The sequence below is a fragment of the Tupaia chinensis genome, unplaced genomic scaffold (assembly GCF_000334495.1).
Source record: "Tupaia chinensis unplaced genomic scaffold, TupChi_1.0 Scaffold145652_1, whole genome shotgun sequence".
NCBI classification, from domain to species: Eukaryota; Metazoa; Chordata; class Mammalia; order Scandentia; family Tupaiidae; genus Tupaia; species Tupaia belangeri.
In genome coordinates, this window is record NW_006205509.1 from 2858897 (window position 1) to 2871596 (window position 12700).

General features: G+C 47.4%; 2 protein-coding genes across 3 annotated transcripts in view; both read left to right on the forward strand.

Moving 5' to 3' along the window:
- The window catches only part of KMT2D (lysine methyltransferase 2D), a 44509-nt gene extending 40165 nt beyond the window's left edge, over positions 1-4344 (forward strand). The window contains 6 exon segments of the mRNA XM_006168237.3: positions 1-127; positions 243-373; positions 2046-2331; positions 2585-2658; positions 2785-2893; positions 3057-4344. The exon segment at positions 1-127 is cut by the window's left edge and continues 9 nt beyond it. Coding sequence (XP_006168299.1) covers positions 1-127; positions 243-373; positions 2046-2331; positions 2585-2658; positions 2785-2893; positions 3057-3149 — 820 coding nt within the window. The 3' untranslated portion in view covers positions 3150-4344.
- A 1619-nt stretch (positions 4345-5963) lies between these two features.
- Positions 5964-12700, forward strand: part of PRKAG1 (protein kinase AMP-activated non-catalytic subunit gamma 1) — a 26838-nt gene continuing 20101 nt past the window's right edge. The window contains exons 1-2 of one of the 2 annotated variants that reach the window (XM_014584070.2): positions 5964-6066; positions 10706-10751. In XM_014584070.2, the coding sequence (XP_014439556.1) occupies positions 6058-6066; positions 10706-10751 (55 nt within the window). In that variant the 5' untranslated portion in view covers positions 5964-6057. Of the gene's footprint in view, positions 6067-6376; positions 6396-10705; positions 10752-12700 lie in introns of those variants that run through there. The other variant, XM_014584071.2, reaches the window with a different exon arrangement.

Consider the following 12700-nt stretch of genomic DNA (forward strand, 5'->3'; position numbering starts at 1 on the left):
TCGTTTCTTGGCCCCTTGGGCTGCCATGAGAAAAGAGGCCGATATGCTGCGGCTCTTCCCTGAGTACCTGAAAGGCGAGGAGCTCTTCGGGCTGACGGTGCATGCTGTGCTTCGCATAGCTGAATCAGTAAGGAAGGGGCCGGAGCGGGGGGCGGGGGGGGCGGGGCCTTAGGTGGGCACCGGGAACCTTGGCCCTGCCCTCAAAGAGCTCAGGTTAAGGCGAGCACGACCTGTGCCCACAGCTGCCTGGGGTGGAGAGTTGTCAAAACTATTTATTTCGCTATGGGCGCCACCCTCTGATGGAGCTGCCACTCATGATCAACCCCACTGGCTGTGCCCGATCGGAGCCTAAAATCCTCACACACTACAAACGGTGAGCTTGTGGAGCTGGGACCAAGGGGTGTGGGTGTCGGTAGGATTTCTTGGCCTCATTATGGAAGTCTGGGAGGCAGATCCAAGGTCCCTTGGAGTAACCAGGGGTTCACTCTTTGGCCTCCTGATAAGAGGGTACACAGGCATCACTAGAGTATCCCTTCCCTCCTCCTCCTACCTGCTCAGGTATACTGGGTTGACCTGGGGGATAGGACAGAGTTACCTTGGGTACCCTGGGAATGGCTGCTGGGTAGACAATGGTGAAATTCCATAAAATATGTAAGGGACCGGGTCACCTCTTGCTTCTCCTGTTTGCTTCCAGGGTGACTTGTGATTCTCCCAGACCTCAGACACCCCATGAGTGCTAGGGTTACCTTCCTTCCCCAGGCTAAGTTGGTGTCAAAGGTTAATAATTAGAAATATAATAGGAAAATAACAAAATCTTACATTTGTATAGCACTTTATACTTTTTTTTTCAAAGCGTTTTCACATCCATTATCTCATTTGATCCTCACAACAACCTTATGAGGTAGGTAGGGCAGGTGGTATAACCCCCATTTTTACAGCTGAGAAAACTGAGGCCCAGAAAGATTCAATGACTAGTTAAAGGTCTCATAGCTGGGACTAGACCCCTACATCTTGACTTGTGGGTCACTGGTCTCTCTGTGCACCACAGTAGCCTGACCGTGGTCCCTGGGTAGAGGGAGGCAGAATCCATGGTAGCAGGGCTTTGGTAAAGGCCTCTGGTGGCTCTGTTGTAGAGTATCAGGGACTAGCCCCGGGACAGAACTAGTCCTTGATGCTCTACAGCGGTGGTTTTCAAACTGTGTGTTCCCAAAAAGTCCCCAAACATAAAATGATGGATAGCACTTGGTCCTCTCTTACATAACTCCTCCTTCTCTGAATTGGATTTAAACAGAAGAGCTCCATTTTTATCAAATTTATGTATTAAGAGTTCCAATCACCATTTTGTTACAGGGGGAGGAATATTTTGGCTAAATAAAAAAGAAACCAAAGACGTTTGAAAACCACCGCTCCGGGATGGGCAACAATTTGGCTGGTGCCCTAGGGTGGTGAAAAGTTATCCCAGCAGGCAGCAGTGATTCCCCTGCACTGAGCCGTCTGCACAGTTTGCTCTTAGGTCAGAGGAGAGGACAGAGTAACGAAGGGAAAGGATACCATTGTTTGGCTGTGAATTCAACCAATTTTAATTCAAGCCTAGCCCAGTGTGGTAGAAATGGCCCCCATTCCAGGGCTTCCGGTGTGTACAGGAGGTAGGACTCAATGTTAAGCAAACCACCAGCTTAAATCCTAGGAAGGCCTCCCAGAGGAGTGTGGCCTTGACTGTGGTTTGGCAGAGGGTGGTAGGAAGTGGAGAGGTGGGAGAGCAGGCTCAGTGTGGGGGAATTGGTGCCCTCTCCCACCATCCCCTATCCCCGTCCTGGGCTCTCTGTGCTACCCAGGGTGTCAGAAGGGTGCTCGTAGCTACCTCCTGCCTCACCACGCTGAGACCCAGTGGCCTCTGCTCCACTCCCAAGGTGGCACTTCCAGTGCTTGCCAGCAGCACATGCCCCTAATTGGCCTGGAGCACATCCCAGGGCGGAGGCAGAGGTGGGTGGTGTGAGCTTAGTCTGAGGGAGAGCTGTCTTGTCATGGACTCTGTCACCTCCCAGGCCCCATACCCTGAACAGCACCAGCATGTCTAAGGCATATCAGAGCACCTTCACAGGCGAGACCAACACCCCGTACAGCAAGCAGTTTGTGCACTCCAAGTCATCCCAGTACCGCCGGCTACGCACCGAGTGGAAGAACAACGTGTATCTGGCTCGCTCCCGGATTCAGGGCCTGGGGCTCTATGCAGCCAAGGACCTAGAAAAGCACACGATGGTCATCGAGTACATTGGCACCATCATTCGCAATGAAGTAGCTAACCGGCGGGAGAAAATCTATGAAGAGCAGGTATGGGCTAGCAAAGGGGTCATAGTGGTGTGTGATCCACATTTGGCCAGAGAGCAAGGGGTGGGATGCGGCCAGGAGAGCAGGTGGGAAGCTTTGTGTGTATGGGGGAAGGGGCAGGGCGGGGGGTTGAAGGGGAGAGAATAGGCTGGAGGAATGAAGTATGTTCAAGATAGCCCACTGCCCTTTTCCTGATCCCCCTGCTACTGCTGCCATTCTGACACGCTCGTCCCTTCTGCAACCTCCGCCTTTCTAGAATCGAGGCATCTACATGTTCCGAATAAACAATGAGCATGTGATTGATGCTACATTGACTGGAGGCCCTGCCAGGTGAGAGGAATGACACAGGAGGGATACGGGGTCCCTGAGGGTGGCACTCTAGGGATAGGCCAAGCAAAGGAACCAAGATCATCCTGACTCAGGTGTCTGGCATCCTGACTCTGTCCCACTATCCAGGTACATTAACCATTCCTGTGCCCCCAACTGCGTAGCAGAAGTTGTGACTTTTGACAAGGAGGACAAAATCATCATCATCTCCAGCCGGCGAATCCCCAAAGGAGAAGAGGTGAGAGAAAGCATCCAAGTGACAAAGCAGCCTCTCGTTTCTCCCCTTCTCTGCCATTCCCTAGGAGCCAGGTTCCAAGGCCACAGTCCTCAGACCAGAGCATCTGTGCCCCCTGCCTCTCCTCTGGGAGGCTAGCGTTGACTCTGTTCTCTTCTCTTCCCAGCTGACCTATGACTATCAGTTTGATTTTGAGGACGATCAGCACAAGATCCCCTGTCACTGTGGAGCCTGGAATTGTCGAAAATGGATGAACTAAGAAGCTTTGAGGCTACCAGGCAGGGGAGTCCCCCCACCCCCAACCTCTTCCCTGAAAGGGATGAGGGGGAAGAGAGGTAGCAGCCAGAGCCAGGACCCAGGGCTGGGGCTGCCGGCTGACCGGAGCCCCTGGAGCAGGAGGCTGGGGCAGAGGGCCCTAGGCCAAACCCACCCTGGGCACCAGGGACAGCCCTCTTCCCCGCCACCGGCCCTCAGGCTGGCATCTCTGCCCCCAGCTCGAGGAGGGGCCAGACAGAAGCAGCCATTGGGCATCTCAGGTTTGAGGGGGATATGGGCCGGGAACTACCCAGAAGCATCTGGGAGGCAGCAGGGAGAGGGGAGGAGGATGTGTGGCCGGGCCTCACAGCCTTGCCGCTCCCACCGACCTCTCCGGCCCAACTCAAGGCTGCAAAGAGACTTGACTAAGCTTGACAATCCCAAAGGCCGGGTCCCACACCTGGCCCTGCCTGCCGGGTCCTGCCCCCACCCTCGCCCCCATCCCCTTTCCTCTCAATCTGTCTCTGTCTCCCTCTTCTCCTCTGTGTTTCTGTCTCTCTTATGGGTTGTGTTTCCTTGTTTTCCACTCTGACAAATGCAACATGAACGGGAAAGAGGCGCCCAGCTGCCTGGGATGGCAAGCTGGGCAGGCCGGGCAAGGAGACCCCGCACCCACACCTACCTCATTTAAGTGTTGGATTTTTTGCTGTTTTGAAATGTGAGACCCTCTCCAAGCCCCCTACTGCCCGACCCTCTCCCCCACCTCACTGCCCTCTTTTGAGTGGGTGGAAGGGGGGGTAGGAGGAAGAAGAAAAAATAACAACAAAAAATCCATCTTTGTTTTTAATTATGGGCATGGGATGGTGGTTGAGGCAAATGATGATGAAGATTGGGGATGACTGGCCGCTAGTTGCTCTAGGACTTCCTTCTCCATCTGGACATGGGAGCAGGAGGGGTGTGCTAAACCTAGGACCAGGATATCTCCCTCCTGTTTTCCCAACCCCATCATGAGCCCATTTGCCCTCCAGCCCCTGGATGGGGTGGGTGGGGGTAGGGTGAGGGCTATCCCTGAGTGGCATGCCCATACCCAGTGAGGCAGGGTGTGGCCCGGAGCTCCCACTTTCCCTCAGTCACCAAACTGCTGCTGGTCTGGTGGGAAGGGGTGGTGATGTGGGGGTGGGGGAGCTTAGTGTCAGCGCGGGGAGCTATATAAATATATCTATTTTCTTTTTACAAAACCAGTTTATAAATGGTAGGGGGGTGTGGGGCGGACACATGGAGCTCCCCTTGTGGGGGGGCCCCCTCCATTACCCAACCTACCGCCCTTTTCCTCACCACCCCCCCACTCCCCACCCCCTGGCTGTGACTGCTGTAAGGTGGGGGTATAGAGGTTGGGCGATTCCCACCCCCCAATTGTATAGTTGGACTATGTTAAAACGCACAAAAGTGAGCTGGCCCCAGGGGGAGCCAGAGGGTGATGGGTTCCCTGCCTCCCTTTCCTTCCCCTTTCTGCCCAAGCTTGTGCTGCAGTTGAACCTCTTCCTGGGGGTGGGGGTAAGTAGGGGGTGGGTGAGGTCCCAAACCTGTATCTGGTAGGGAGCCATGGGGACGAAGCTTTTATGCAGTTCTCTACTAGGGGCTGTGGGCAAAGGGCATTTTGTAATTAATATTTTCAAGAATCAAATGTCTGGAGTAAGAGTGGGCTTGGTGGTGGTGGATGGGCAGGCCTGCTGGAGGGGAGCACGATCGCTGTAATGATTTTTAGGTTTGTTTTTGTTTTGTTTTGAATTTGGGGGGTTGTGGATTGATGGGGGTAGGGAGGTTTGTTTTGTTTTGTTTTGTTTTTTTAAGCTGCTTCCTCAACTGTTTCAAGCTGCAAATGTTTAAGGGAATAACACCCCCCACTCCCACAGAAACCACTGTAATTAAATCAAAGCAGTGGGGAGACTGGGCTGTTGCCCCTAAAGCAGCAGTCCTTGGACGTTCCTTTTCCAAGAGCAAAAGTTCTAGGCTACAGGGAGAGGGAGTCAGATTCCTAGGAGTCAGGCTCTGGATGGAGCTTGGGCCCTGGGAATGGGAAAAGGGGACGGGGCTGACTTTGTAAGCATATGCTAGGTATCCGATAGTCCTGTAGACTTTAGTGAAGAAACCTTATACAGTTTTTAATTTTTATATAAACTATAACTCAGACCCAAGCTACAAGGTTGGAATTTTGGTTGTTGGTTTTTTTTTAAGTACCCTGCCTGTATAATTGCATCAGAAGCCCCTCCTCTCCACCTCCCCCACCCCTGTGTTTGTATTTTGGGTTGGTTTACACTTGCACATATTCAATTTTCAGTTTTTCCCCTTTACAGTCTTCTACCCTCACCTCCAGGACCCTCCCCCTTTTTAAAAAAATAAATCGCTGACAAGTGTGAATCCCGTGAAGACTTTATTTTGTGTTGTGTGTATCCTGTACAGCAAGGTTGGTCCTTCGTAACAACGGATGAAATGGTTCCCTTTTTAAAAGCGCCCTCTCCCTCCACCCCAGCGCGCCCCTGTCCTTGGCATGTTTTGTATCAGCGATCATTCTGAACTGTACATAATTTATGTTGCGAGAGGCAAAGGGCAAGTTTTGGATTTTGCTTCTTCCAAGTTTGTTTTTAAACGACAAATAAAAAAAAGAACATTTTAAATACAAGCGGCTCCGTCCCGTGACCCTCGCCGTCCGCCAGATCCGTGAGAACCGCGAGCACCATGGGGAGGGCGGTTACAGAGGCCTGGCTGCCTCCGGAAGGGCGAGTTACCCGCCTTCCGCCCTAAGTGTGCGTCTGTCGTGACGTAAGCGGAAGTAGACTCGGCGCCGGACGTGGGGCGGAGCTTGCTGCGAACAAGCTTCCTAAAGCGAACGGGCCAAGCTGGCGCCTCTTGCGATGGAGTTGGTGAGGAGCGCGAGAAGGCGGAGGGGGGCGCTGTGGAGCTTGGGACCCCCGTTAGTAGACCAGGAGGGCTGGGCAGGGGCTGGCGCGGGTGTCTGACGAACAAGCAGCAGCCCGCTGTCTTCCCATCCCATGACCCTGTCCTTCCCCGTCTTCGCCGGGCACGTCTAAGACTGGGCCGCTGTCTGCGGTCCGCTGTGCCTTCAGCCCGAGCAGGGCTCCCTCCTTGGAGCCCACATACTCCCTGGCTACCTCGAGCCTCTTCCTTAGCACCTCACGCCCTTTCAGAGAGGTTGCATGAGTGAACAGTGCCAGTGGGTGAGCTTTACTCGGTGAGGCAGAGGGGTTCGGAGTTGTTGGACTCTGGTTGCCTGATACCTGCAATCCCTAGCAGAGGGAAATCTGAAATAACTTTTATACTACATCTCGCAAGGTCACATTTCCTTAATAAGACTGAGAACTGGGGTTTTCTTGAAGAAAGGAATATTTCAATGTTAGAGGCTGCTGTGTCCCTTTATAAGATTAGGTCATGCCCTGCTCTGAGACTCTAAGCTGGTGTGTTGACATAGCTTATTCTTGGCAAGCAGTAGACCAACTCGTGGCAGGTCCCGTCACACTCCTACAGATGCTGCAGGTTGCCTGCTGCAAGTGTGGAGCCACCCTCATCCTTGGGAGCCTTTTTCTAAAACTCTGGAGCTCCTCCCATCAATTTCCCACTCTACAGTTTTTAACCTTGTATCCTTTTCCCGAATAACTCTTCCATCTTGGTTTTCATACCTGCTTTTCTTTGAATCATTTGCATACCCAGAGTAATTCTTTGCGACACCCCTTATCTGCCCTCAGAAAGGTTGGGTTGGGGAGTTATAAAGAACATAGACCAGGGGCCGGCAGGTGGCATTGTGATTAAGGGTGCTGGACTCCTACATGGCTGACTATGGTTTGAGTCCCGGACCTGGCAACTTGCTTTCTTATTTTCTCTCTCTCTCTCACTCTGTCCCTTTCTGGTCAAATTTAAATAGATAAATAAATAAAGTTAAAGTAATAAAAATAATAATAATAAAAAAGAATATAGACCAGAGTGGTAAAATGATTGGCAATTGGTCGTCCAGGCAAGGGAGTCAGCTCCTACAGATAAAGAGCATTTCAAGTAATAAAGGGTTTGATTCCATTAAATTCAAAATAACATTTTTACTTGCCCATAAATGTATTGTGTGTGTGTATACGTATATATATACACACACACATATACTTATGTATTTTTTATAGGTTTTTAAAAATATTTTTAAGGGGCCAGCAGGTGGCGTGGTGGTTGTGGACTCCCACATGGCCATGGTTCCAGTCCTGGACTTGGCTGCTTGCTTTCTCTCTCTCTCATCAAATTAAAAATTAATAAAATTAAGTAGAATAAATAATTATTTAAAATATGTATTTTTTAAGAATTTTTCATTTACTTTTATTTGTTATTATTCTTCAATTTGACCAAAGAGAAAGCAAGCTGCCAGGTCCAGGACTTGAACAGTGGTCAGCTATGTGGGAGTTCAAGGCCTTAATCACCACTCCACTTGCCAGTCCTTATGTATATGTATATATTTTAAGATTTTTGCCATAGTGCCTGTGCATTTACTGGAGAAAGAGACAGAAGGAAAGCAAGAAATCACTCCTCTGGGAGGATAGCCATCCCACAGTCCCCTCTGCTCCATTCTCCTCTCAGGATTCTGCATGCACACATGCTCAGTGTGCTTCTCAAGCCACACAGTCTGAGACTCAAACTGCACCGTTGGCCATGTAGAAGCCATTGCCTTAACCACCTTGCCATCTGCTGGCATATATATATAGATATATATAAAATCACCCCCCCCCAATTTAGCTGTCTATGTACTGTATTAGCTGTCTTACTTTATGTACTATACTATGTTCTAAGGATAGAAAATGTTTTTTTAAAAAAAGAAAGAAAGAAAAAGAAAACTCCTTAGAAAATGCTCAACCGAACTTGAGTGGGGGTGAGAGGAAGCCAGTGACAGATGTTATTTAAGATGGACTGTAATAAATGCTATTATCAAGATGCAAACAAAAGACTGGAAGCATAGAGGTGGAAGAAAGTGCTGTGAAACTCGGAGAAGGCATTGCAGATTGAGAGAAGGGTGTGAACAAGAGCAGAGAAGTCAGGGTAGATAGAGGATGGTTGGGGGTGATTGGGGGTGAGTTTAGTGGTTTGATGTTGCTAGAACTTTGGATTTTGGTCGTATAAGAAAAAAACTGGGAAAGTAGGCTAAGATCAACTTGAAGATATTGCATACCATGCTAAATTCGAACTCCGTTTTGTAATTAAGGGAACTCATGGCAGATGAGAGGGCAACGAGTGTGCTTTAGGAATGCTCTTAATAATTTTCTGTAAATGGACTGAGCTGCTTCAGAAAGTAGTGAGTTCCTGGTTGCTGGCAAACCTGAGATACTTGGGTGAGAGAACTTGGTGAAAGCACAATAAATAGATTTAGGTCAGGGATACCAGTTTAGAGAATGTTGCAGAAGCGGAGTTTAGAAGCTTAAGTTAAGTCTGTCATAGTGGGAAGGAGAGAGCTGGATTTGAGACATTTCTAACATGTCAGCTTAGCTGATACACATTGAGGAGAGGGGAGGAATCAAGACTACATTTCTAGGCATCTGAGAAGACAGTACTGCAGAAACACCAAGATGGGAGCCACAGTAAGAATAACAGGAGTGGAAGGGAAAATGCTTTGTATTGAAACATTCGAGAAGTCTCTGTGACATGTGATTGTCAAATAAACCACTGGAAATGCAGATCAGGAGTATGGCAGAAATTTTGAGTCTATGTATCAGAACGAGTCTGTGTCTCTGTTATCATATTTTGTATTTCCATAGTACGAAATTTTATTTTGTATTTTCTTAAGTTGCCTATGTTATTACAAGTATAAAGGAATGGACATAATTCCCGGTCATGTGGAGAAACAGGCTGAAAGATAAAATCATGCGTTTGGTTGTGCCTGATTCTTATGTTTTTATCTCTATTTAGCTATTTGTCTATTTTCTGTCTGTAACTTAGTCCTCGGTTTCTCTGTTTGCGTCATTGTGAATCATTATTAGAGAGTTAAAAATAAAATATTTGTGAGTGGAGGATACAAAGTATAAGATAATTCTAGGCTTCAGGGAATTTATAATCTGTTTGGCTAGATAGTGAACAAAATAACTGTAGCACATTATGGTATGTATCACATGAAGAATGCAATAGTTTCCACAGAAATACCTGTTTCTATACCTTGGTGTAGATCTTTGTGAGACAATGTTATACCATGTTGGTGTCTTTACCACTCAGCAGTCCTCTCTGTCCCACTTACAAATGATGAGGCTGTTATTCCGATAGCTGTGCCAAAATGCCAGGCCAAGGTGATAGTTTTATGCAGCTCTCTGCCACCCCCCACCTCCTCTGGCCCATTAGAAGAGGAAACCTTAGGCCTGTTCTGCTAGCTTGACCCTGTTTGCCAGTCAGCTCTAACTTGGTGTCACTACAGAAGCTGTGGAGGTGAAGTATTGCTACAAGTTAGTGTGGGAATATCACTCAGAGCAAATGGAGCCAAGTCTGTTGATGCCAATGAATGAAAATTGTCACGATCCCTCCTGGGTTCCAGTGAAATTTCTAAATGTGGCCACTTGAGGGAGCACAGAGATAGTTCTGAAGGTTCGTATTCATAGCATTCTTTATCGTGGGCTATCCTGGAATAAGAAGCTTGGAAAACCAACATCCCCTGAACTGTAACAGCCTTCGATTTACAAAGGTGATGAGTGGACTCAAGTCCCTGGTGTTGGACCACTTTTACTCCTTATCCACACCTCGGTCATGCAGGCTTCGACTGTCTCACAGTCAGCTCTGCCCAGATACGCCCTAAGTGGTAAGAGGTATGTTTACGATTCCAGTGCCCACTATTATGCTTAGTGAGTGTTGGGGATAAGACAGTATTATATCTCTGGCTCCCATGTTCTAATAAAGTAGATTTGTGAGAATCTTGTGGTACCAGCTCTAAACTCAAATTAGTCTTAGCTTTTAAGACCTAATGTTTTTTGTTTTTCAGACAGACTGTTGCTGTAAGGCGTGTGCATTTTCTGGAGGCACAGGGAGAAAATGAGAAACCACCCCCTAGAGGGGATGGCCATTCCACAGTCCCTTCTCCTCCATTCTTGGGATTTGGGACACATACTTACATACATCCGGCATGAGTTTTAAGCCACTGGGTCTGGGCCTTGAACCTCAGTCGACCATGTGGGAACCCAGCATCTCAACCACCATGCCACCTGTTGGCCCCTAATGTTTTATTAGGCACAGTGATATGTAAGAACATGAGCTTTGGAACCATTCAGATAGGTGTTCAAATCCCTGCTCCATCCCATAACAGTCTTATGATCTTAGGTTGCTTAATGTCTCTTAACCCTCAGTTTTCTGATCTGTGAAAATAAGGCTAATGAGATTTACCTCAGGTCTGTTAAGATGACATGAGATAGTATTTCTGAAGGGCCTGGTAACCTTTTCAGTGAAGTCCATTCTTTACTAGTCTAGTCCTTCCCCTGCTGTTGCTAGGCTAAAATGTGTGGAGCCTAGATTCATCTCAGTCTGTTTCTCTTATCTCTCCAGGTCACTTCTGATAGTGCCCCAGCTCTAGAAAATGAGCACCCTCAAGGTAAGTTACCGAAGGAGGAAACTGGGCATGAAATAATAGCCTGATCCTAAGCAATGCTTTTGACTCTCCCAGAGTTCCCCTGGGGAAGTCAAAGTTGGGCCAGATAATATGCGAAACTTTGCAAATCAGGAACAATAGTTTAGCAGGATCACCCAGGAATAAATCTTGGGTACAATGTGTATGATTAATAAATTCAGTTATCAGACCACTTGAAAGAAACTTTGGAGATATTCGGAAAACTTCCTATAGATGACTCTGGGCTGGATAGCCATGTTTTAGAAGTCTTTTGTGTTTTCTGAGTATTCTAGAAACAATGCCATCAGGGTTTTTATCACCCAGCAAACTCACTAAAATCACTGAATATACACAGGAAATTACAGAAAGACCATGAAAACTCTTAGAACTAATGAAAGAGTAGCACTAAACTCCTAACGTCAAGAGCAGAGAGAGGGGACCAGCAGTTGGTGTAATAGCTATGTCGCTGGACTCCCACGTAATTGACCACGGTTTGAGTCCTGGATCCAGTGGCTTAAACTCATGCCAGGGGTGTGTGCATGTGTGCCTAAGATCCTGAGAGGAGAATGGAGGGGAAGGGATTGCAGCATGGCCATCCCCCCTGGGGGGTGATTTCTCACTTTCTGTCTCTATGTCTCTCTCTTTCTGGTGAGTGCATGTGCCCTATAGCAAAGACCTCTCCAAAAGAGGAAAACAGTTCCAATGGCTGCCCAAATAACTTGGTTAGAAATGAATAATCTGGGGGGAGGGCTGGCAGGTGGCATGGTGGATAAAGCTGCTGGACTCTCATATGGCCAACCGCAGTTCAAGTCCCAGACCTGGAGGCTTGCTTTCTCACTTTCTCTGGTCAATTTTTTAAAAAATAGGTAAATAAATAAAGTTAAATAAAATAATTCTTAAAAAAAAAAGAATAATCTGAGGCCTGCAGGTGGCATGGTGGTTAAGGCGCTGGACTCCCACATGGCTGACCATGGTTTGGGTCCTGGACCTGGTAACTTGTTTTCTCACTTTCTCTCTGTCTATGTCTCTCTCTGGTCAAATTTAAAATAATAATAATAGAGACCAGCAGATAGCAAAATGGTTACGTCACTGGACCCCCACATAGTCAACCATGGTCCAAGTCCTGAACCCAGTGACTTAAAACTCAGGCTAGATGTGCATGCATGCATGCCAAAAATTCCAAGAGGAAAATGGAGGAGAAGGGATCATGGCATGGCCATCCCTCTGGGATGTGATTTCTGTCTCTCTGTCTCTCTCTCTCTGGCGAGTGCATACGCCCTATAGCAAAAATCTCAAAAATAAATAAATAAATAAATAAAATAAAATAAATCTTAAAAAAGAAAAAATAAACATCTTTTTAAAAAAGGAAATAGTCCAACCCTTGGCCATCTCAAAACCAGCAGAACTTACAGGCATCTCTGGTAAAGAATTTTGCCCAGGAATAGTCCTAGGTCTTCCTAGGACATGTTTATGGCATTAGGGGTACACACTTTCCCAGAAGATTGAAGTATGCTTTGAGTGCACACTTTTAAGAGGTAGTATAGTGTCCGAGGACATATTATCATACGACATAGTATTAAGGGTTATGAGTTCCCAACAATAATTTAAAACTTTTCTTTTCTCATTTTATTGTTACACTAGAAAGTTAACATACTCATATTTTGAATTAACTAGATGATTCTTTATAATTGAGTACTACCATGATATCAGTGCTTATTTTATGTTTCTGAATATATTCATGTCAGTGCCAACATAGGAGCCAGAAACCCACATTGTCCACATGGACCAAGCAGGAAGTATACTACATATGACAGCCTGTAGATGAGATCTTGTGTCTCATCTAAAAGGAAGCAGCAATTATCCACGTCTGGTACATGAAGACTCTTTTTTTTTTTTTTTTTTGCTCTAGGGGGCACATGGGGGCCAGCAGATGG